The sequence below is a fragment of the Orycteropus afer genome, unplaced genomic scaffold, assembly GCF_000298275.1.
Source record: "Orycteropus afer afer isolate SDZICR_OR568_19922 unplaced genomic scaffold, OryAfe1.0 scaffold00034, whole genome shotgun sequence".
Lineage (NCBI taxonomy): Eukaryota > Metazoa > Chordata > Mammalia > Tubulidentata > Orycteropodidae > Orycteropus > Orycteropus afer.
The window spans coordinates 5,982,089-6,007,990 of record NW_006921621.1 but is presented as its reverse complement, the minus strand read 5'-3'; the positions used below and the strand labels follow the sequence as shown (position 1 = coordinate 6,007,990).

Genomic DNA, 25,902 nt, shown 5'->3' with positions numbered 1-25,902 from the left:
TCAATCACAGAAGGGCAAATATTTTATGAGTCCATTACTGTAAAAAGTCAAGGAAGGGTTTGCTTAGGGAAGGGAATTCACTTTGTAGCTTACCGGGGATGGGAGGGAAGTAGAGGGGAAAATTTTGGACTGGTTAGGGGCCACAAGCTGAGTTGGATAAGGGGTGGGATGGTATGGAAAGACAGTGTAACCAGTATGATAACATTGGGGAAAGGAAGGACACCGAATAGTGTACATAAGATATAGATGACAGAGGCTAATACCAGTATATGCACAATACTGCATTACCACCAACACCAAACACCAGGCTACAGATAAATGCATAGACAATGGAGAATATCAGATGGGGTTTTGTGAACAAGAATATATTCTAGGCCAATGATAGATTCAGCTGAGGATAATCTTGCACAGATACTAGTGATACAAAATAAGTACAATCATTACAGAACCAACAGAAGACAGACTTGGAGTAATCCCTCAAAGATGGCCAAACACCTTGAGAGAGAGAACCTGCCAACTCAGGACCATAGTATTGAGGGACACCAGGTTCAATTGACCTGAGGATATATAAACAACATAATAAATAAACATCTTGTTCCACAACCTACTTTGTGAGTAGCGACTGGGGTCTTAAAAGCTTTCAAGTGACCATCTAAGATGTAGCTAATGGTCTCTTCTCATCTGAAGTGAATAAGAGTGAAGAAAAGCAAAGGCATTTGGAAACAATCAGCCCTAGGATATGATGGACCTCGAGACCAGAAGAACTAGATGATGCCCAGCTACCAATGCCAACCACTCAAGAAGGGATCAAAACTGGTGATCTTGATAGAGTGGGAAGAAAAATGTGGAACAAAATTCAAAAACAAAGTAATGACCAGAACTACTGGTCAGATGGAATCTGGTACAACCCCCAAGACTATGGCCCTGAGATATACTTTGGGCCTGGGAAAAGACTCACTTCCAAGAGCTGGCTCTCAGCCCAAAGCGGAAAGACTAATATGCAGAACACCCACCGCAGGGCGATGCACCCACCTACTCTATTGAGATACACCCCTTGGAGCAATCGGCCATGGGGCACCAGAGGGACAGCATTCACATGGAGGGAAAGGTGGACAGACAGGAGTGCATAACTAAGAAGGGCACAGGGATGGGGGGGGGTCACAGGGAAGGGAAAGGAGGAGAGTGGGTTAAGGTTGGGGATGCTAATTGGGACATGAAACCAAATGTACACGAACTGTTGATGTAAAAAAAATTCTGCTCTGTAAAATAGCACCCAAAGCACAATGGAAAAAAAAAAAAAGAAAGAAAAGAAAAAAATAATTCAAACAACACATTGCCTTGTGCAAATCTGCTGCAAAATACTTCTTTAAAGTGTAAAGAGCAAAGATGTCACTTTGAAGACTAAGCTTGACCCATGCCATGGTATTTTTAATAGTCTCATATGCATGTGAAACCTGCACAATAAATAAGGAAGACTGCAGAAGAATTGATGCATTTGAATTGTGTTAGTGAAGAATATTCAACGTACCATGGGTTGCTGCAAGAACAAACAAATCTGTCTTAGAGGGTGTACAGCCAGAATGCTTCTTAGAAGCAAGAATGGCTAGACTTCATCTCTCGTACTTTGGCCATGTTTTCAATAGGGACCAGTCCCTGGAGAAGGATCATGCTTGGTAAAGTGGAGAGAGAAAAAGGGGAAGACCCTTAATGAGATGGACTGAACACAGTGCCTGCAACATAGCAACGATTGTGAGTATGGTGCAGTGTTTCATTCTGTTGTACATACGATCACTATGAGTCAGAACCACCTCGACGACACCTAACAACAGCATATGGGATCAAGTTGACAACAGCAACTAGAAGATTAGATAAAAACCTTGGGAGTGGGCAGAAGTTTAGGGGGCAAAGAGTTTATGTTAATGAAGGAAGAATAATCCAGAAAAGGAGCGTGAGAATGCTTGCACAACCTGAAGGATGTCATCAATATCACTGCACGGTACATGCAGAAACTGTTGACTTGTTGTTTGTGTAGCTGTGTATATTCTCAACAACAACAACAACAACAAAAATCATAGGACTATACAACACAAATGAACCTTAATGCAACTATGGACTTTTGTTAATAATAGGTATCAGTGGTACCAAATGTATCATACCAACTCCTGTTGTTAACACTAGGAGAGACTGCAGGAGAGAGGGGGTTATGGGAACTCTGTACTTTCTACACAATTTTTCTGTAAACCCAAAACTGCTCTGAAAAATAAAGTTTGCTAAAAATAAAAATAAAGCAGGAGCAGCATCAAGTCGGCACCTTTCTCTCTTTAGCTCATCCTACCAAGGTCACCTGTGAAGGATAGACCTAAGTATCCTAGTGGCAAGAACAAAAGCAAGCATGAGAATGTCTGTGACTCCTAGAGTGATAAGAAACCATGCTCATGTCTGTAGGATACTGCAGGATTGGTGTCCCAGTTGACTGGCAGAGTCTTAATAAATGACTTGATGTTCATGTATCACATCTCCTTAATACCATTTGTTTGCTCACTGTTAAAATTTGATACAGAACAGAATACAATGGTGTGATTGTGTTCTCAACAATGCATAGTAGAATAGGCCTTTTATTTAACTTGACTGTACATTTTCCTATAAATATAATCTAGACTGCATTAGCATATTGGTAGTATTGTCATATTATTGTCACAAGTCACTTTTCCAACTAACAAACAGCTCCTGATGTTTTTCAAATGAGATATTCTTGTACCAAGTGCTGTTCAACTTGTTCTTGAGTAATTGGTTTGTTGAACCTAAGATCCATCTTAGTTACTGCCACATTCCAGCTTTTTGTTGCTTATTTATTCTTGATTCTGTCATTTAAAATATTAGTTATCTGTCCACATTTAGGATGATTGTAGTCTCCTTTAAGGGCTCCTCCTTTTCAGTGATAGGATAATAAAAAGGCTAAATATGGAATGAAAATGGTTGCATTTTGAACATAATATGAGAGTAAAGATAAACAGTTTTGAAAGATATTTCATTCAAGTCATGGGGAGACTAATGAAACAGCCTTGCCCGTTGTGGAATATCCTTCCTTAGGTGGCACTAATGATTAAGCACTCAGTACTTACTGAAATAAGGAGCTCTGGTAGCATAGTGCCTAAGGCATTTGATGGCTAACCAGAAGGCTGGTGGTTCAAACCCACCAGCCACTCCTTGGAAGGAAGTTTGGGCAAACTACTTCCCTAGTGATACTGCCTCGGAAACCCAAGGAAGGGTCGCTATGATTGGGTCCGACTTGACGGCACATAACAACAACAGAGGCACCTTGGAAGAAAAGGCTGTTAATTTACTTTTGAAAACTCAGCCATTGAAAACCCAACAGAGCACAGTTCTACTCTTTCAAACATGAGGTTGACACGATCAGAAACAACTTGATGCTAGGTTTTTTTTTTTTTTTTTTAAATGTCTACATTAGTGTCTGCCAATCCAGTGTTTGCCTTCTCTATTATAAGCTTTAGGCCAGTAGAGCTCAAACTTTAGCATTCTTTAGAATCATATGGATGGCATTTTCAAATATAGATTTCTGAGTCTCACCCCTAGATTCTGATTCAGTGAGTTCTAAGGAAGATGGGGCAATCTACTTCCGTAGTGATACTGCCTCAGAAACCCAAGGAGGGGTCGCTATGATTTGGGTCCCACTTGATGGCACATAACAACAACAAGGAGTTCCCAGGTGATACTGACTACTGTCTTAGACTGATCTGTCCTGTTTAATTACATAGTTTTTCCTTATTAATTTTCCATTTAATAACTTACAATTATCTTTCAGTCTTATATTCAATAAAATTAACCTACTTCTGCTTGACTGGAATTTTGGTGCTTTCCAAATGTTTAAGTTCGAATTGATAACATCACTTGGTTTAACTAAGAAATGAAATTTTACTTCCAAACTCCTGGTGAGCTGCTCATCGTTGCACTGCCTAATTGGCTTTTTGCATAGAAGTCACTGGAAGCATTGATTAACAGCATCCAGTGAAGGTCAGACCTTGTGAGAACTCTAGATTGACATTTTTCCCCTAATTAGCATTGTTTTCAGTCAGTTTCAAATACCCCCCATGTTTTAATAATGATTTAATGAAATTCTGCTGAGCATTTAATTAAAATATGGGCACACAGATAGGTTTATAAAATGGGATGAATCTTGATTAATCTGGTAGCAAACTAACAAAAAGATAAATGCATCTGGTTCAGCACAATTAAAGCTATTTATTACTTTGTTTCAATGTGAAACTATGGTTCAAGAATATCAAAATGTCAAAGAAATATGTCTTAAATTGGAGGAATTTCCAACAGATTAATATCAAGTTTTCAAGGTTTCCCTTTATGTCCCTTCCATTTGTCATATATCACCTTCAATTGTTGTCTTCCTCATAATTTTCCAAAGTTATCCAGCAGTGGTCCTATGATCACATCCAACAGCTTTTTTAAACCTCCCTCAACTTTCTAGATGATTTATTACTCTCTCTTCACAGAATAAGTCATTCTTTTCTTTTTTTTTCTTTTTTTTTTTTAGATAATTGGGCTGGGGTATAGAGTTTTCATCTCCTTGATGGAAAATGAAAAATAAATAGGAGTTCTATAGAAAGACCTATCTCTTTGCCATGGGTTTACATTACACAACTTAACCTTTCCTCATTCTTCTGTTTTGGACATTTTTGGTGGATTTTCACATCTTCTTTTTCACAAGCTCAGCATAATCTGGAATTTAGCACATTGCTTCACTCAATCCTTAAAGAAACCTATTACCATTGAGTCTGACTAATAGCAACCCTATAGGACAAAATAGAACCACCCCACAAGGTTTCTAAGGCTGTAAGTCTTTATGGAAGCATACAGCCACATCTTTCTCCTGTGAGGTGGCTAATGAGTTGGAACCGCTGCCCTTTTGGTTTGCAGCACAGTGCCTAACCAGTGCACCAACAATCCTCAGAAATCTCTGATTAATATCAATAGAGTGATGATTCTTAAATTTTTACCTCCATTCTACATTGAATCTCAGACTAACTTATTCCATTTATTCCACTGCTTTCTCCACAGCTCAACTTTAACATGCCCTGAACTGGAGATGGAATTGTCCCTTCTCTCCTCTCCTCTTCTCCCCTCTCCTTTCTTCCCTTCTCTTCTAATTCCTCTCTCTCCCTTCCTCCCTTCCTTATTCATTTTTTACTCCTGTTTATTTAAAGTTATTTTTTAATTATGGCATAGTATGTGTTCTGGTTACCTAGTGCTGCTCTGACAAGAATAGACCACAAATGGGATGGCTTGAACAAACAGAAGTTTATCCTTACAATTTGGAGACTTTAAGTCCAAGTTCAAAGTTCCAATCTCTAGGTGCTGGGTGAAAGTCCCTAAACCTTGGGCTTCAGCTCTGCCTCCTGTTCCCGGTCCACTGAAGCTCGAGGCTTTTCTTCACTTGGACAGTTGCTGGCTGCTGAGACTGACAAGCCCAAGACAAGTAAAAAAGGCACAGTCCTGATGTTACCAAACCATATGGCAGGGCATTAACTGAAGCCCATTGAAAGTCCCCAGGTCGGCAGAGCATGGCAGGCTGCTGAACAAAGACATGGCTACATGCAGGGTGCAAGCATGCCAGAAGCTAGAGACCTTTCCCAAAGCTGCCACCTATACATGGGAAGCAGATCACATACCCAAAGCCAGCTACTCAGCTGCTCACAGTAGATTCCACCATGGAGTTGATTACTAGACTCATCATGGGGAATACTACATCCAGCTGCCCAATCACTCAACCAGGCCCAGCCAAGTTGACACACAAACTTCACTACCACAGTATGCAGGCAACACAGTGCCCAAAATCTTAGATGTACAGCTCATTGAATTTTACATATGCATCATTCAAGCCACCAGTGTGATAGAAGGGTCCCTCATAAATTTACCCAATCAGTACTTACCAGTGTTTAATCTATTTCTCGTCACATTTCTACAATTACAACACAAATTTTAATATATTAGATACAGATGTCAATAGAAATGAGTTACCATGCAATTAAAAAAGTTATAAGGAGGAAATCTATGCCTGACTACCATTCAACTGCAAATCTTAATGGTCACATTGTCAAAAATAAACACATCTTCATGATCATAGAGCAAATACTAAGAGCTTCATAGAAATATATTTTGTCTATTCCAATTATATGCTCAGTATTAATAGAATTTTAATTCAAATTGCCAATTAAAATAAGGAGTTCTGGTGGCACAGTGCCTAATGTGGTTATAATTTGAAGGACATGAATGTCTTCAATACATTTGACTGCTAATCAGAAAGTTCATAGTTCAAACCCACCCGCTGCTCTGTGGAAAAAAAGATAAGACAATCTACCTTGGAAAGATTTACTGACCTGGAAACCCAATGGGGGTGGCTATGATTCAGAATCAACTCAATGGCATTTTTTTTTTTTTCCACTTAATAAGAGTCTAGATAGGAAGCAGCATTATATAATGCTTAAAATTATAGAAATTTTGAATAAGCTATAATCTCAGTTGTATTCAATCTCTGACATTATTGTTTCCTTGGTGGTTCAAACCTATGAGCTGCTGCGGAGGAGAAAGATGTGGCAGTCTGCTTCCATAAAGATTGCAATCTTGGGAACCCTATGGGGCCAATCTACTATGTCCTTTAGGGATGATATGAGTTGGAATCAGCTCAATGGGAATGGATTTGGATTTACTGTAGAGCATTTTAAATCAAATAACAGACATCAAAACACTCCCTCTCTTGGGTTGTCACTTAAATAATATGTATGTCTATTATAGTGTTTAGGAACTCTGGTAGTATAGTACTTAAGGCACTTGACTGCTAACCAGAGGCTGGTGGTTCAAACCCACCAGCCACTCCTTGGAAGGAAGGTTGGGCAATCTACTTCTGTAATGATACCACCTTGGAAACCCAAGGAAGGTTTCTATGAGTCGAGTCTGACTTGATGGCACATAACAACAACAGCAGCATTATAATATTTATCAAATTGTATTGTATTTATTTGTTTGTATATTACTTCCCCTGATTATAAACCTTTTAAGGTTAGGGACCAAACTCCAAAGCATTTATCTATTTCATTAGAACTGTTATTAGTAACAGTACTGAGTAGTTAATATTTTTTTGATAGGAGCTCTGGTGGCATAGTGCCTAAGGCATTTAACTGCTAACCAGAAGGTTGGTGGTTCATACCCACCAGCCACTCCTTGGAAGAAATATTGGGCAACCTACTTCTGTAGTGATTCTTCTGTGTAAACCATAAGCTATCTTAATACCGTAGATAATAATAATACTGCTTACTGATCACTTGCTATGTGCCAGGCAGTGTTTTAAATAACATAGACTATTCCAATAACTCTGAATATTGCTAAAACTAATTATATGGTTTAATGAGATGGCTGAATATAAGGCATATATAGAAGTAATTGCTCTTCATTATAATAATAATAGTCTGTTAGTAATTTAAAACATATTTCATCAGTATAACTATGAAAGTATACATTTTAGGAAGAGATTTTATTAAAAAGGAATAAGGTCTGTATGAAGAAACTTAAAATACTATCTACTGTCATTAAAAAACACAAAATATACTCTGAATAAATGGAGGAACATACTATGTTCTTAGATAGGATGGATTTCTATAATAATAATTCTAATCAGAATTCCCCTTTTTCTTAACAAAGATGATAAATATCTTCCCCACCTCCTCCCTTGAAAGTGACTAATCAAGGCAGGTTAGTGAAAAAGTAAGTGAGGTTATTTTAAAATTAGAAGAGAAAAAATGAGCATATAAAAGAAAAATTCTCACAATTTTATATCTATTCTCTTGGAATTACAAATACCAGCAATGTAAAATAATTTACATTTGGGAACATAATTATAGATTTTCCCAAAGGTGTAGAATTTATATTGTCAGTTTCTTAAATAAGTCATTTTCAATATTTTTCTGCTCTTGGGTATCTTGTCTCCCACTTAGTTAACAGATGATCGCATACAGAGTTTTTGATAAAGGTATTTGTATTCATGCACTAAATACTGAATGACAGCCTATGACATGTACACAATACTATGCATGTACTACAAGCCACAGAAATAAATTGCACAGTTCTTGCTGGGGGAACTTATAATTTAAAGGAGGAACTGGATTTTTATACAAAGAAACTAACATGAAAGGGGCTGTGTGATCCAAGAGAAAGGAGTATTGTGATATGAAACACTGGACTGAAATTTAGAAATGAGACTCTTACTAGATTGAGTAGGAAAAATAAGTATACACAAAAGCCAGGAAATATGGAAATAAGGTAGCCTGACTAAGCAACAACTAAATGTCAGAAATAAATTACCGTATGGATACATGGATGGAGAAAGAAATGAATAGATGAATAGGCAAAATGTACCAAATCAAGGAGAAACTTGAATGCCATGCTTAAGAGCAAGTATTGATACAGTGCTCACTGGAAAATATTCATTTTTGTAAAAGACTTGGCAAAGTCTATAAAGTTGGTGGATATTTGGGGTGCTGTGAATTTACACAACCCAGTGGTGGCACTGGGTTCTTTCTGAAGACATTTCAATTTAGATTTGATCATTTTAGTTCATTTTAAAAAAACTGTAATGAAAACTTCATCATTAACCATTTAATAAAATTAGACTTACTATTTATAACTATTATCACTGAAGAAGTTTAAGTATAATAACAAAATTATATAAAGAGATAAAACAAATAGTACCAAAAAAAACATTCAATTTGGTGAGACAAAAGTGTTTCATTGAGTGATTTAACTGTTAATTAACAATTACATCTTATAGATTCAAATACTGAAAGTTCCTTATTTTAGACTTCTCACCAGCCACCAGAGCTAGACAAAATTTAAGAAAGTGATGGAAAACAATAAGTGTTTTCCTAATATCCAAAAACATTTCTAAAGGTTATTTTCTAGTCACTTCTAACAAGAAACAGATCTGCTACCCACAAAGGTAATGCTAATCTTAAAAGAAACTCTTGAGTGCTAAAGAAGGTCCTGTGTTCAAAGCTTTTCAAGTACCATTTCAAAAACTGAATGTATTTCAAATGAAAACCACTCAAGCAAAAACATGTGAATTCTTCCCTCATGAATTATAACTGTTCTTCCGTCTTTGTAGCTTCACAAATAAATATTCCTCTCTTCCCTGAAATAGGATTAAGTATTTCAAAACACAGTGTATGAGACAATTGGGCTATTAAGGTTTGAGTAAAGAAATGCTGTTCCTTTGCAAAATTCAATCTCCAAAGAAATTCAAGCAGAGCTAGGCACACAATGAATACATGCCATAATAAGCGATACACCTTTAGACAAAGCAGTTTAATGTGTGGTTTAGTTTAGTAAATTGGTTTGCATCTTCAAATTCAGAAAAGACATGAAACAAAAACTTATGTTTATAGTATGGTTAGATTTGAAAGAAGCCCAGACAAATAGTTAAGTCTGAAGCACTGAAGTAGAAATTGTTGCTGTTAGGTGCCATCCAGTTGTCTCCAACTCATAGCGACCCTAGGCACAGCAGAACGAAATGTTGCCTGGTCCTGTGCCAGACACATGATCCTTGCTATACCTGAGCCCATGGTTGCAGCCACTGTCTCAATTCATCTTGTTGAGGGCCTTCCTCTTCTTCACTGACCCTCCATTTTACCAAGCATGAGTGCCTTCCCTAGGAAAAGGTTTCTGAAGCAGATGTCAGAGAGCAGAAATTGACTTTGGCTATTAGGCTCACTGTACATTCCAACACCAATCAATCTCTCTTGCCTCTGAAGAAGAAACCCCAATTCTACCTCTTTTTTACATTCAATGATACTTAAGGAAATGATAGATATGAGGATTTTGAGGAGTATCAATAGATAAGACTGAATATAAATTAAAGATACTGATCCTCAGATTAATTTGTATTACATCTGTTATTCAGCTTTATATTAATACTTTATAGTGTTTTGGTTACCTAGTGCCACTCTGACAAGAATATGCCACAGTTTGGAGGCTTTAAGTCCAAGTTTAAAGCGCCAGGCTTTAGGGGCTGGGTGAAAGCCCCTCAACCTTGGGCTACAGCTCTGCCTCCTGCTCCCAGCCTATTGAAGCTAGGAGCACCTCTTTACTCAGACAGCTGCTGGTGCTGAGATTGACAAACCCAAGGTCAACAAGTAAAAAGCCCAGTCCCATTGTTACCAAACCACACGGGAGGCCATTAATTCAAGTCCATTGAAAGTCCCAAAGTCAGCAGAGCATGGCATGCTGCTGAACAATGACTTGGCTCCAGGCAAAGTTCAAGCGTGCCATAAACTAGAGACCATTCCCAATGCTGCTTCTTACATATGGGAAGCAGACCACATCCCTAAAACAGCTGCTTGTGGTAGATCCCACTATGGAGTTGATTGCCAGTCTCATCATGGGGAATAACTCCCACCAGCTGCCCAGCCACTCAACTAGGTTTTCTTGCCTATTTGGTTTCTGCTGAGAAATCAGAGCTTAGTCTTATTGGTTGCCTTTTGTAGGTAAATTCTCTTTTTTTTCTAGCTGCTCTCAAGATTCTTTCTTTGTCCTTGGTTTTTGAGTTTGATTATGATTTGTCTTTGTGACTTTCTCTTTTGTTCTATCCTATATAAGATACGTTGAGCTTCTGGATGGATATCTTTTTGTCTTTCATAATATTGGGGAAGCTTTCTGTTAACTAGTCTTCAATGATTTTCTCAGTGATTTGTTTTACTTTCTTTTGTTCTGAGATTCTAATTAGGCATATGTTGTCTCTTTTGTTCATCATCCCAAATAACTTTAAGTTTGCTTCATTTCTGTTGGTTCTTTTATCTGATTTTTCCTCATACAAGCTGATGTCAAGGGATTTGTCTTCTAGCTGGGATATGCATTCTTCAGCCAATTCAATTCTACTATTTTGTTCTTCCAATGTGTTACCAATCTACATAATTATTGTGTTCTTCTTCTGCATATCCATTTGTTGTTTCTGTATGATTTTTAATAGTCTATTTTGTCACTTTGTTCTTGAATGATTTTCCTGAATTCTTCAAGAGTATTGTCAGTCTCTTCAATGCTTCTGTTTATGGTTTCCTTGAGCCCTGGGAAGATCAATGTGTGTGTGTGTGTGTGTGTGTGTGTGTGTATATATATATAAAGTCATTGTCAGGTAGTTCTATTATCTGTTCTTCCTCAGGGAGATTTCTTAGTTCTTTATTTTGGTTACTTGCTTCTACTATCTTGTGCTGTTTCTTTGAATGAAGTTGTCTGTAGTCTCTAAGACATTTTGAAGTTGTTATTTTTATTTGTTGATTGTGTGTTGGTTTGTTTCATTATATCTGAATGAGTAGAGTAGTAGTGCTCCTTTGGTGGTTAACTTGGAAGCATTGAGAGGCTCCCCAGCTATCTACTGCTTGGTGGAGTAATTGATGGGAATATAGGTGCAGGTCTCTGCTTGACATGAAGAAGAGCTGCAGTTGGGATGAACAGGTGTTGTCCACCCTCTGTTGATTCAGTGGTGTAGGAGTTGATAGTCGTGCTCATCCATTGGTTGAAGTGTTGGTACAGTAGAAATGGCTGATTAGTGGAACGTTAACATCCACCTCCTTGAATTCCTTCTGATCAGTCTACAGTGTCATTGTCAATGTGTGGTTTCCATGAAGTTCTTTTTTTCTTTTCGCCTCAACAGTGTCTGCATTTCTATTCATGATGTTTCCACTTCTGATGGTTCTGCCTCTTTTCTCTCCCTGATCACTAATCTTGGTCCATTTCCTGTTCCAATCAGTGCTCAATCTAATCTTTAACTTTTCATTTGATTCTCAGAATTCCAGAAACATTATTTGTATCTGTTCACTTAGATTTTGAGATTTTGTTGATGAGGGAATTGGCAGATTTTGCTAGCAGGATGCCATCTTTACTCCCCCTTCTTATGATTCCCAGTGTTGCTGTTGTTGTTATGTGCCGTCAAGTCAGCCCCGACTCATAGTGACCCGTCCTTGGGTTTCCGAGGCAGTATCACTACGGAAGTAGATTGCCCAAACTTCCTTCCGAGGAGTGACTGGTGGGTTTGAACCACCAGCCTTCTGGTTAGCAGTCAAGTGCTTTAGGCACTATGCTACCAGATCTCCCATGATTCTCAATAGTTCCTTTTAATTGCATTCTTTTAAATTGCTGACAGTATGCCATTGAATGGATATACCATGATTTGCTTATCAAGTCAACTGTGAATGGACATTTGCATTTTTCCCTAGATTTTGGCTATAACAATAAAGTTGCTATGGGTATTCATATACAAATCTTTAATAGGCATGTTTTATTTTCTCTTTGGCAAATTAAAGTGGAGAGGCTGGATCATATGGTAAGTATATAACTTTTAAGAATTTGGAAAACAGTTTGTAAAGCAGTTGTACTATTTTGCGTTCCCATCAGCAGTGTATGATGGATCCAGTTCTTCCGCATTTTTGCCAAAACTTTGTAGAGTCAATTTTTCACATTTAGACATATTAATATGTATGTAACTGCATCTCATAGTGATTTTAATTTGTATTTTCCTAATGACTAATGAAGGATCCCTGGTGGTGTAATGGGTAAGAGATTTGGCTGCTAACCAGAAGGTCAGTAGTTCAAACCCAACAATTGTTGCATGGGAGGAAGATGAGACAATCTACTTCCATAAAGATTTACAACCTTGGAAACTCAAAGGTAGTTGCTGTAAGTCAGAATGGACTTGATGGCAGTGGGTTAATGACCCTTACAGTTCAGGAGGCTAAAAGTCCAAGTTCAAAGTGCCAGTCTCTAGGGGTTGGGTGAAAGCCCCTCAACCTTGGGGTTCAGCTCTGCCTCCTGCTCCTGGCTCACTGGAGCTAGAGGCATTTCTTCACTCAGATAGCTCCTGGCTGCTGAGGCTGAGAAGCCCTAAGATTGACAAGTAAAAAGGCACAGCCCCAATGTTACCAAACCACACGGCAGGCCATTAAGTCCATTGTAAGTTCCCAGGTCGGCAAAGAACAGCAGGCTGCTGAGCAACAACATGGCTACATTCAGGGTCCAAGCATGCCATAGGCCAGAGGGCATTCTCAAAGCTGCTTCTTATATACGGGAAACAAACCACATACCCAAAGCAGCTACTCAGCTGCTTGTGGTAGATCCCACCATGAAGTTGATTGTCCATCTCATCATAGGGAATAACTACCACTAGCTGCCCAGCCATTCAGCCAGGCCTAGCAAGTTGACACACAAACATAACCACCACAATGACTAATGAAAGAGCTCTGGTGGCACAGTGGTTAAAACATTTAGCTGCTAACAAAAATTTGGTGGTTTAAACCCATGGGCCACTCTGTAGGAGAAAGATGAGGTAGTCTGCTTCCACAGAGATATGCAGCCTTAGAAACCCCATGGAGCAGTTCTACTCTGTCCTATATGGTCACTTTGAGTTGTAATCAACTCAAGGGCAGTGGGTTTTTTGTTCTGTTTTGTTCTTAGGAATGACATACTTTCTCCATTGATTTGACTCTCATGGTGATTAAGGTTATATCTCAACTTGGCTGGACCTGGTTTTGAGTGGCTAGGCGCCTAGATGTATTTATTTCCCATGATGAGACTGGTAATCAACTCCATGGTGGAATCTACTGGAGCAGCTGAGTAGCTGCCTTAGGGATGTGATCTGCTTCCAGCATGTAAGAAAAAGCTGTGATAAATGTCTCTACGGTTTTTTTTTTTTTTCATCCTACATGTGGCCAAGTATTCAGTCAGCAGCCTGCCATGTTTCCTGCCAATCTTGGAACTATCTCTAGACTTGAACTGATGGCCTGCTATATTGTTTGATAGTCTTGGGGCTGTGCAATTTTATTTGTTCACCTTGGGTTTGTCAGTCTCAGCAGCCACGAGCTGCCTGAGTGAAGAGATGCTTCCGGCTCCAGTGGCCCGGGAGCAAGAGGCAGACCTGATGCCCAAGGTCAAGAGGCCTTCCACCCAGCCCCTAGAGCTTGGCACTTTGAACTTGGACTTCTAGCCTCCAAAACTGTAAGAGAATAAATTCCTTTTCATTAAACCACCCATTTGTGGTATCTTCTGTTAAGGCAGCACTAGAGAGCCAGAACAACTCTGCACCACTGCAAATAATCATTTGTTCATATTGTGTGTCTAATTCTCAATTCTTTTGATCTATTTCTCTATCTTTATACCAATATCACCTTGTTGTCATTAATATAGGTTTATAAGTCTCAAAAACAAGTAGTTTCTGATAGAATTTTGCAGTGAAACCATCTGCCCAAACTTTTAAATTATGAATTCCATTTTGTAGTTATATAATGATTTAGATTATCTATTCCTTCTTGAAGATGTCAGCAGCCCATTCTAGCTCACCATCTGTCAACAAATCTTATACAGGATAGACTACTCTCACTAACTCATTAACTATTTAGATTTTTATTGTATGTTTTCTAATCCATAAAATGAACTTACTTCACCCTGTTGCAATTATATTTTAAGGAAAGTGTATGTAAAGACATATAAATAATAAAACCATCTAAAATACTCTTTTTCTTGCTGGTTTTCTTGGACGGCTATATGTATATGCTTTAGGAAAATGCATTTTTTTGTTTTATTTTCTTTTTATTTTCAGTAAACTGGTAAGAAGGAGGTCAAAGTATCTAAATGTAAGTAAATAAGGATAGAACTACTATCCTTTTCTAAGTAAAATTTAATTTTGTAGGTGACTATTCTGGAAATTTTGCTCTGTATAATCAATTATCTGGGCTAAGAGTCTAGCAGGGATTAATTATCAATACTATGAAAAATATTACACACAACTCACATCAATGCAATTGCTTAGACACGTTCTTTATTCCAAAAGCTGATTACATCTGCTTAAAGTGGAAGCAACAGAGAGGTATAGATGTCAATTTTTGAATTCATTCTTCTTCATACAGATGAAAAGTTATGTAGTAAGAATTACAATGAGATTGCAGTCATTTCTTTTCCAGCATTTTGTCTCTGAAATAATTCTCAATTCTAATCCAGAGTTGTCGTGATCTAAATCCTTTGGCTATCTTTTAGAATCTTCAGCTTGATTCATTAGTGTCCTGAGCTAATGGCAAAATTGAAAGTTGTTATCACAGACTGTGTTAGTTTTGTAACTAACATGCCTAAAACTCACTCCTGGTATGTGCTAATTCAATCTAAGGAGATGACGTGTCTTTTTTTTTTTTTTTCACTTAGCACAGTACAAAGCACATTGGCCATTTTAGTAAATTTTGTTTTCACATTTGCAAGTAGCCTGGCATTTTTCCTTGAGCAACTCATGTTCACAGCCAGCTTTCATCTTCAAGTCTGCACAGTTACTAAGGAGATCTTCATACTCACAGCCGTTGGCTATAACAAAAAGAGATAAGTCACTTCATTATCATTTCCCTCAATCACAACAACACAATCCTGGCAATCCTTTAAGCAAGTTACTATAGAAGGGTCAAAAAAAAAAAAAAAAAAAAAAACAGAAAGAACGGTAGGATTGGATAAACAAATTAATACTACATTATGCTGGTTATTTCAGTTCTTCAGGGACATGTGAGGTGCTTTAGTTGAGCTCACTGATCAATTCAATTCTCTTTTACTTTGGACTGGGTGATATGTCACTAAAATTAATTGATCTTCTTTCCTCCCTCAACAAACAGAGTAAAAAGAATGAAATTAAAAGCCTGGATGGCCCAATATGGTAGTCACTAGCTACCAGGAGCTATTTAAATTCAAATTAGTTTCAATTAAAAGTGAGATTAAACATTTATTTCTTCAGTCTCACTAGCCACATTTGAAGTATTTAAAGTCCACATGTAGCTATTGAATATCTATAAAGCAGTATTGATAGAGAACATTTCAGTTGTCTTAAGCAGTTCTTTTGGACAGCACCTGCTCTAGACTCTGATGCTACCAGGCTTTTCTTCTGGGGTAAGTGGTCTTTACTGCAAGATTCAGAGGTACAACAGGGAGAATATGTCCCTTTTACTCCTGATTCTACTTGAAAATTTGCCAGGGTTTCCAAACTCAACAAATTTCAAATTACACTTATCCTACTATGGAAGACTGAAGTGGTCAAAGATTTCAAATAACTCCTCCTTGGGTTTCTGAGGTGGTATCGCTACAGAAGTAGATTGCCCAATCTTCCTTTTGAGGAGTGGCTGGTGGGTTTGAACCACTAGCCTTCTGGTTAGCAACCAAACACCTTAGGCACTACACCACCAGAGCTCCCCCAATGGAAGCAGCAGTCAAAAAATCAGACAATGTATCACACTGGACAAATCAGCTGCAAAAGACCTCTTTTTAAAGTGCTGAAGAGCAAAGATGTCTTTTTGAAGACTAAAGCCATGGTATTTTCAATTGCCTCATAAGCATGTAAAAGCTGGACAATGAATATGGAAGACCAAAGAAGAATGGATGATTTTGAGTTGTGTTGATGAAAAATATGAAAGTCCCATGGACTTCCAAAAGAACTAACAGATCTACAGAGGAAGAAATGCAGCCAGAATACTCATTGGAAGAGACAGAATGGCCAGACTTCGTCTCACCTACTTTGGTTATGTTATCAGAAGGAACCATTCCCTGGAGCAGAATATCACACTTGGTAAAGTGGAGGGTCAGTGAGAAAGGGGAAGACCCTCAATGAGATGAATTGACACAGTGGCTGCAATGAGGGGCTCAGGTTTAGCAGGGACTGTGAAGCTGGGCAGGACTGGGCAATGTTTCTCTGTGTTGTGTGTAGTGTTACTGTGAGTTGGAGACAACTCAACAGCACCTAGTAAAAACAACACCACTATGGAAAAGCCTGGCATTTCTTGGGTATGGTCTTCTTGCACTCCTTCCCCAATTGAAGTGACATGGCTCTCCTGACAACTTAGTAACTCAAACCATAAAACAAGATGTCAACCTGAACTCCTTCCCTCCTCTCACTTGCACTCAACAAGCACAGGAAATAAACACTGGCTATTTTACTTCCTTGCTCTCAAATCTGCCAACTCTTTCTATTCATTTCATCAGTAATGCAGTAAATGAAAACACCCATTAAAAAAACTTGTCATTTGTTTCCTAAAATCATTGAACATTCTTAAAATTAATTCAAAATTAGTTGCCATCTAATTGTTTGTAATATTGCCAGAAAGTTCTTTATAAAACTCAATTCTGACTTTGCCACTCTTGTTTAAAATCTTTCCATTGACTGCTCATTGCTAATGCAACAAATTCTAGGCTCCTTATCATACAGCATGCAACAGAGATTTAACTACTTTTTTTTTCTTCAGTGATTTACAGCTTTGATATCATCAGTATTATTAATTATGGCCATACATTTGAGTGTGAAAGAATTCTAACTAAAGGTGAATGCTTTTGAAAGGTAAAAGTCTCAGTCAAAGGGTTAATTGCACTGTGCATAATGATTTTTTTTAAAGGTATCCCAACTACAGAAAATCAACAGCTACTTTTATTTTCTTCATGATAATATTATAAATGATATATATGACATTTATTTTATTCTCCTATTTTCAACAATTGGTGGGTTTATGAGCTAACACTGGATACAGATGGTATTTTCAAATTAAAAAATGTTCACGAACACTATCAAGTTATATATCAAATGATCATTTATTAAGTTAAGCACATAAGTGATCATTTATTAAATGAAGCACTATGATTCCAATTACACTATGGGAAAAAATGAGAAATATAGCATGGTGCACTTATTCACATAAAAGAAATAGGAACATTTGTTATGCCTTTTGAGACTGAGTCTTAATGCACTCTCATGTCTTTTTTTCATATATTTTCATTTTTCAAAATACCATCTTTGGGAGCTCTGGTAGCATAGTGGCTAAGACACTTGCCTGCTAACCAGACGGCTGGCGGTTCAAACCCACCAGCCACTCCTCGGAAGGAAGGTTGGGCAATCCTACTTCTGTAGTGATACTGCCTCGGAAACCCAAGGAGGGGTTGCTATGAGTCAGGTTTGACTCGACGGCACATAACAACAACAACAACAACATCTTTGGTAAAGTGATATTAATTTTGATCAAGTAAACTATTTCACCTGGAATGGGGGAATATATAATGCTAATGGGATCAGCATTGTCACTAAAACACATTGTTAGTAGATGTTTCACTATGTTGAATATAGCAGTATACTTTTCATTATAATTAGTATGTAGTTTACTAAAGTGTATAAAATATTTACTTAAACACACATTCTGTTGAATAATATTTTCTTTTGTCATAAAGCTATGACTTAAATTAGTTACCTTTAGATACTTATTCTTGAAAAAACAAGAAAGAAAACAATGAATCTCTTTATTTTAATAGTAACTTAATCAGCTCAAACTTACTGCACAGTCCATTTTCACATTTTTCAGGGCAGCTGGCACACGGTGCTCCTTCTTTGTAAGGGATATGCTTTTGATTGATATTATTACCACTGAAATTTGATATAAAAATGTCAAATATTTTTTAGTGTGCTTAGATATGCCTCAAGATTAACATCAATCACCAAATATACATAAATCTTAAAATTAAAATTATATTTTAATTATGTCAAAATACCTAAAAATGTAAAATTCTCTATGTGTAATTCAGATAACAATCCAAAGTCAGAAACTACTTCACACATTGTCCCACTGTCTTGCTGTAACTCACAGGTTCCAGAACTGAAATAGGACAAGTAGAGACTACTGTTTTCAGACTACAGTAGTTCTGCAGTATCCACAGAGGATTGGTTCCAAGACCCCCACAAACACCCAAATCCATGAATGCTCAAGTCCCTTGTATAAAATAGTGTAGTATTTGCCTATAATCTACGCATATCCTCTTGTACATATTAAATAATCTCTAGATTACTTCTAATATCTAATACAATATAAATGCCACATAATTAGCACTTTATGCTCCCTCTTAGCCTTTGACCATTATTGCTTTTGTGTCTGTACATATTTTCAATCTGTGGTTGCTTGAATCGGGGGATATGGGACCATGGATATGGAGAGCTAACTGTATATTTCAGGAGCTCTGCTAGTGTAGTACCTAAGGCACTTGACTGCTAACCAGAAGACTGGCGGTTCAAACCAACCAGCCACTCCTCGGAAGGAAGGTTGGGCAATCTACTTCTGTAGTGATACTGCCTCAGAAACCCAAAGAGGGGTCTCTATGAGTCAGGTCTGACTTGATGGCACATAATGTAACAAAATAACAATAACAACTGTATATTTCAACATGGCAATGCCCAGCAGATTGTCAAGTTGCTATAGCACCCTAAGGAGCTGACTAGGGGTGAAACATACACCCTAGTGAGGTAGGAGAAGCTCTTAGAGATAGGTTGCAATATAGAATATAATACTTAATGTTACAGTATAATTTTATATTTGGAAAATGAAAACTACTATAATTTCTGTACTTTATACCAGAGAAAGTAAAGTTCTCTATTTTTTTGCTTCTAGATGGGGTAGTAAAGGAAAGTTGGTGGTGCAGTGCTTAAGTGCTGAGCTACTAACCAAACGACTGCAATTTGAACACACCAGCTGCTGCAAGGAAGATGTGGCAGTATTCCTCCTTAAAGCTCACAACCTTGGAAACGCTGTGGGGTATTCTACTCTGTCCTATAGGGTTGCTGTGACTCAGAATCAATGAGAAGTGAATGAGTGCAGGTGAGGTAGTAATTTTTTGATGGTGGGTTGGGTGGATGAGGGAAAGTACTTAGGGTGATTTTTTTTTTTTTTTTTTAATTTCAATTGTGATTTGGGTGAAAGTTTACAGAGAAAATTCATTTACCATACATCAGTTCACATATACTTTGTCTCATGACTTTGAGTCCAATTTTCCACAATGCAACAATTCCCCTCCCACTTCCTCCCCATAGTTGCCTCTTTCCTGTATCCTTCTCTCCCATGCACTCCGGCCCCCATGAGCTATCTCCCTAGGATACACAGCCCTTCTATTCTTTTTAGGGTAATTTTTGAGATTCTAGTGAAGTGTATGGGAGATTATTTTGTATATATAAAAAAGGAATTTTAGTTAAAAAATGTAAATAAATAAAATAAACTTGATTAGCACCAGTCTCCAGGGTGAACTGGTATTAAAGTGATTAATAGGAACTGCACTGATAATCATTATCCTATTGGCCATTTTCATCTATAAGAACAAGGGGGTCAAATCTCAGTAATGCTTAGTGGACCAAGTGCTCAAAGCAATACATCTTAATCTGTTTCCCTGCACAGAATGTAGCTTGTATGTGTGTGGCTTTATAAATTGTACATGTAAAAGTATTCTAGAAGTTCTTTCATTATTTATTCTAACTCTCATGTCAACTACTGGCTCCAGATGTTCCCCCTCTTACTTTCAGGTACTAAGTTTGTATACTTTCTCCTAGAATCTCAATTCTCTCTACTGAACTCCTAGATGCTGGCTAAAAAATGACTTTGAATGTCACACTTCTCCAACTAGATACCCATATCCTCTAGATTATATACAACTTCAAAATAAATCATATAGAAAGCTTGGTTTTGGAGGTCCTATCTGCCTCCTATGGTAAGAAATTTAAAACTTTAAAAGAAATTAAACATATACACACATATCTTTAAGATAAACACAGGCTTTACTGTGGATAATTTTAAATATATTGCTTGAAGGAGGCAGTTTTTCCAGGTATAAAACCCTGTCCTAAGGAATTGTTCACTATGGAGTTTTCTATAAAAGATTTTCAGACGCAAGACTTAATGTTGCTTCTCTCAGGGCTATTTGAAATATATTAAAGATCTTTTGAAGCCTTTGAGGTCCAAGATTTAATAATATATGATGACAATAATGTGAGCAGTTTTAGATAAGCAGTAGAAATAAGTGAACATGAAGGGGTGGGATCACTATAGTATGTCATTTCCTGTTTGTTACCCGACCCTCTAGCCTGGCCTAACCATTAAACAATCTAGAACTATCACACTCTAGAAGTGTGAAGTAGCAAGAACTATTAATATCAAATCTAGAGAGACGAAAACTACATTAAAAAAAACAAACAAACAAACCTCACTGCCATCGAGTGATTGGACTCATAGCGACCCCTCTTTTGGTTCATGAGGCAGTATCTCTACAGAAGTAGATTGCCTAATCTTCCTTCCAAGGAGTGGCTGGTGGGTTTGAGCCACCCGCCTTCTGGTTAGCAGTCCAATGCCTTAGGCACTATGCCACCAGAGCTCCTACATACACTTGTGGAATAATCCTGAGGCTAAGGACAGGCAATGAAGAGAGAATATTAATATTCCTAGACATGAAAAAAGAGAGGTTCGGAATTTTACACTTGGAACTGAGAAGCTGATCTTCTTTCTTAGAAGTTGAATGTGTCTCAACTTAGAAAATATTCACAACAGTTTCTCCTTAACTGAAATATCCTAATTACTCTTGTTTAAGAGAAATTTTACATGCTGAATTACAAACTGACATTATCCTTGGTATTAAATGCTAAAGTGTATACTTACGCAGGACAATAATGGCAAACATAGAAATATTTTAAGTGCTCTTGATTGGGACAGAAGGCAATTCCACATCCAATGCGGAAAGATGAGTACCAGACAACCTGCACATCAATAGAAAAGATATGACAGAGTATTAAGGAAGTGGAAAAATATTTTGTAAAGTACAAATGCAAAACAAAAAGGTTATTTATTTATTTATTTTGATGTAGTTTATCTCTATACAGGTTACGTACAAGTTAGCTTTTTTTTTTTTGATGTAGTTAATTGCTGTACAGGTTATGATGGCATTTAAATTGTTGACTCAGTCATAAACTTTTAAGATTTTCATGTGCATTCACTACTTTATCAACTTAAACTGCTAAAAAATTACAAAATATGCTTCCCATCTAAGAGTTTTTCAGACTATTGATAAAAATGACAGCTCATAGGTAAAGTGTCATTCAAATGGCCAGAATAACACTTTATCTATACCAATTGAGCTCTTTTCTAAGTTGACCATTGTGATCAGTCAGAATTTAGAGGAGGTTTCTATGCCACGCATTTGTGGAAGAGGCATTTTCATTCATTTTTACCTGGGTATAATGTCCAACAGCTACATTGGGGCTCTTTGGCCCTACACCATAGACAAAATCATGACTCTCATCATACCAACTTTGGATTGCATTTGACCAGGAAGTGGGGTCACTTGACATATAGATATTCTCACCACATTTTGTACCTAAAAAAAAAATATATATATATTCATAAAGAAAGTAAAAAGCATGCAGTGGCAAATCAACCTATATAAACAAAAAGAAAAATCTCTGCCCTTCTAACAGTGCCTGTGTTTGCTGTTGATTAGTACCTAAGGAAGCTATCTCAGTTCCTTATCAACAATAAAGCTAGATAGGAGCCAGTTGTGCCTAACACTTTGATAGTGAAAGCTGGACCCAACATAAAAAGCTTTGAGCAGATCACAACATTCTGTTTGCTTTAAGAATTCAATGTCAAAGGGAGTTCTGGTGGTGTAGGGCCTAAGATATCAGAAGGCTGGCCGTTCAAACCCACCAGTCACTCTTTGGAAGAAAGATTGGGCAATATAGTTCCATAGAAATACCGCCTTGGAAACCCAAAGAGGAGTTGGAATTGACTCACTGGCAGTGAATCTTTTTGAGGACTGTCAAAGGTGTATTCATTGTTGTTGTTGTTGTTATGTGCCGTCGAGTCAAACCCGACTCATAGAGACCCCTCCTTGGGTTTCCGAGGCAGTATCACTACGGAAGTAGGATTGCCCAACCTTCCTTCCGAGGAGTGGCTGGTGGGTTTGAACCACCAGCCGTCTGGTTAGCAGGCAAGTGTCTTAGCCACTGTGCTACCAGAGCTCATATACATGTTAAATCATTCACTTCTGCAGCCCTCCTGCACTCTTAGCTTCTAACTGTAAGCCTCCTGAAGGCAGACACCCACTCTTGTACTTTCTCTCCTCCTCTCATCCACTCTCACCAGAGATTTTCCAAATGTACAAAACTGACTAAATGTTTATGTTAATGATTTTTTGTGAACTTTGGAAAAAACCTGGGTCTGTTTATAAGAACCTCAAATAAGAGGCAAATGATACAAGGCAAATTTTCCAAGCTTATGTTGTTGTTGTTGTAATGTGCCATCGAGTCAGACCCAACTCATAGCGACCTCTCCTTGGATTTCCGGGGTGATATCACTACGGAAGTCGATTGTCCAACCTTCCTTCGGAGGAGAGGCTGGTGGGTTTGAAACACCAGCCTTCTGATTAGCAGTCAAGTGCCTTAGGCACTAGGCTACCAGAGCTCCTTAATTAACAAATCAAAATGTCCTAAGGCCAAACCATTATTTGAGAACTAGGCAAGAAGTTCCTTGCTGGCCTAAAATATTTCCCTATTTTTTTCAAGTCCTGCTTCTGATATTTGTGTCTGGGTGGCTTGAAATGTAATGTCTAATGCTGCTTAAACAAAGTATATACCTCTCTTGGCTACCTTCTTTAAGAGGAAAAGAAAGAAACTAAGAACCTAACAATGGACTCGAATATTCAAGGCCTTTCATTTTAATCTTCTACTAACTGCAGTCATCCCTCATAATTTCATTATAAAAAGAGCATAAAACATATTAAAAAAACAATGGCAATTATTAAAAAAAAATATTCACTGGTTCAAAGTTGGGCTTGCTCACATGCATATCACTCCTGATAATATAAGTAAATTTTTATGTACAACAAAAACTGGGAGAGCAGAACTCAATGTGACAGCCTTATTTTTCCAGGTCTTACAAATTTTCCACCTTGTAAGACACTTCACAGGCTGAAGTCACCACTTTTCCAGTGTACTCTATTTATATTTAGTAAAGAACATTTGAGTTTTCCTTCTCTGACAGGTTGCTACTTTACACTGGTTCTAGCTTTCACAGGTATTACTGTAATAATTCATGCTTAAAAGTTTTTTTTTTTTCTCTTATGGTTTTTGTTGATTGATGGTAGCTTTTACGTTTACAGTGTTATGTATCTTCTATTCTAGGCATCCAGTATATAAAAAATACTTAGCCGTTTGATGCCACCAATTTTAAAAACAAGAGAGTACAAAATAAAATGAACACACTCAAAATGTTCATCTTGATTTTAAAAATGTTAAACAATTTTAGAGCAAATTCAACATATTTTATGGATGATAATAATAAATAACACCTGATTTCAAAACACAAAAAGTCTACATAATATCCCAAAAAAGGCAGAGGGTTAGAAGTCAGAAAGCCTTGTTTCAAATTTCCAATGTATGACACTACTTTCTTGTTCTGTTCTTGGATAAGTTATTTTCTTCCCAGGTGCCAGTTTTCTAATTTTTAAAGTTGAAAGAAGATGATATATGACATGCTGTACTCATGAGCTTGTTGAGAGGGACAAATGAAATATAAAATTATTTGTAAAATCTAATCAATAAGACCAAAATGGTTCTCTTACAATTACCTCTCCATATATAAAAACAGCAGCATAAGCAACATTATTCACAAATTCTTCTTAATACAACATCATAGAATGTCCATTATTGTTTTATGTGTTTATTTATTTAACAAATATGTACTTGTTTACATACTGGTTTTTCGGTCTTCTGGATTACTGTGTTCTAAAGTGCACTTGTTTGCCCATTTTTGAGCATTTGTTGTAGCATCTCTGTTCCATTCCTAAATATCATAAGAAGAAAAAATCATACAGATTTGATTCAACCATAATGAAACATACACTTTAAACATATGCTTTATGTTTTGGTTACCTAGTGCCACTCTAACAGAAAATATACCACAAATGGAAATGTCTTGAACAAACAGGAGTTTATTCTCTTACAGTTTTGGAGGTTAGAAGTCCAAGTTCCAGGTGCCAGGCTTTAGGGGCTGTGTGAAAAGCCCCTCAACCTTGGGCTTCAGCTCTGCCTCTTGCTCCTAGCCCACTGAAGCTAGAGGTATTTCTTCACTCAGACAGCTGCTAGCTGCTGAGGGTGACAAACTCAAGGTTGACAGGTGAAAAGGCACAGTCCCGATATTAACCAAACCACATGACAGGCCATCAATTCAAGTCCATGACAAGTTCTAAAACTGGCAGGGCAACATGGCAGGCTGCTGAACAACAACTTGGCTAAATGTAGGGTTAAAGTGTGCCATTAGCAGGAGAACTTCCACAAAGTTGCTTCTTATATACTGGAAATAGCTCACATCCCTAAAGCAGCTACTCAGCTGTTCCATTAGAGCATTCTGCCATGGAGTAAACTACCAGTCTCACCATGGAGAATAACTACATCTAGCTGCCCAGCCATTCAACAAGGCCAAGTTGACTGTTTTAGTTACCTAGTGCTGCTCTGACAGGAATAGGACACAAATGGGATGGCTTGAAGAAACAGGAGTTTATTATTTTACAGTTAGGAGGTTTTAAGTCTGAGTTCAAAGTGCCAGACTCTAGGGGCTGGGTGAAAGCCACTCATTCTTGGGCTTCAGCTCTGCCTCCTGCTCTCAGCCCATTGAAGCTAGAGGATTTTCTTCACTCAGACAGCTGCTAGCTGCTAAGGCTGACAAGCCCAAGGTTGACAAATGAAAAGGCATAGTTCTGATGTTACCAAACCACATGGCAGGCTAATAATTCAAGTCCATTCAAAGTCCCAAGGTCAGCAGAGTACGGCAGGCTGCTGAATAAAGACACGGCTACATGCAGGGTGCCAAGCGTGCCATAAGCTAGAGACCATTCCCAAAGCTGCTACCTATATACAAGAAGCAGACCACATACCCAAAGGCAGCTACTCAGTTGCTCACAGTAGATTCTACCATGGAGTTGATTACCAGTCTCACCAGGGTTACAGGTGAGGAAAGACAACTCAGGGAC

General features: G+C 37.7%; 1 protein-coding gene across 1 annotated transcript in view; it reads right to left on the bottom strand.

Moving 5' to 3' along the window:
* Positions 1–15,286: 15,286 nt before the first annotated feature.
* CRISP2 (cysteine rich secretory protein 2) overlaps positions 15,287–25,902 on the bottom strand; it is a 15,993-nt gene continuing 5,377 nt past the window's right edge. The window contains exons 3-7 of the mRNA XM_007936158.2: positions 24,629–24,716; positions 22,106–22,251; positions 21,537–21,634; positions 18,405–18,493; positions 15,287–15,414 (exon numbers count right to left, since the gene is read on the bottom strand). Of these exons, the coding sequence (XP_007934349.1) occupies positions 15,287–15,414; positions 18,405–18,493; positions 21,537–21,634; positions 22,106–22,251; positions 24,629–24,716 (549 nt within the window). The remainder of the gene's footprint in view (positions 15,415–18,404; positions 18,494–21,536; positions 21,635–22,105; positions 22,252–24,628; positions 24,717–25,902) is intronic.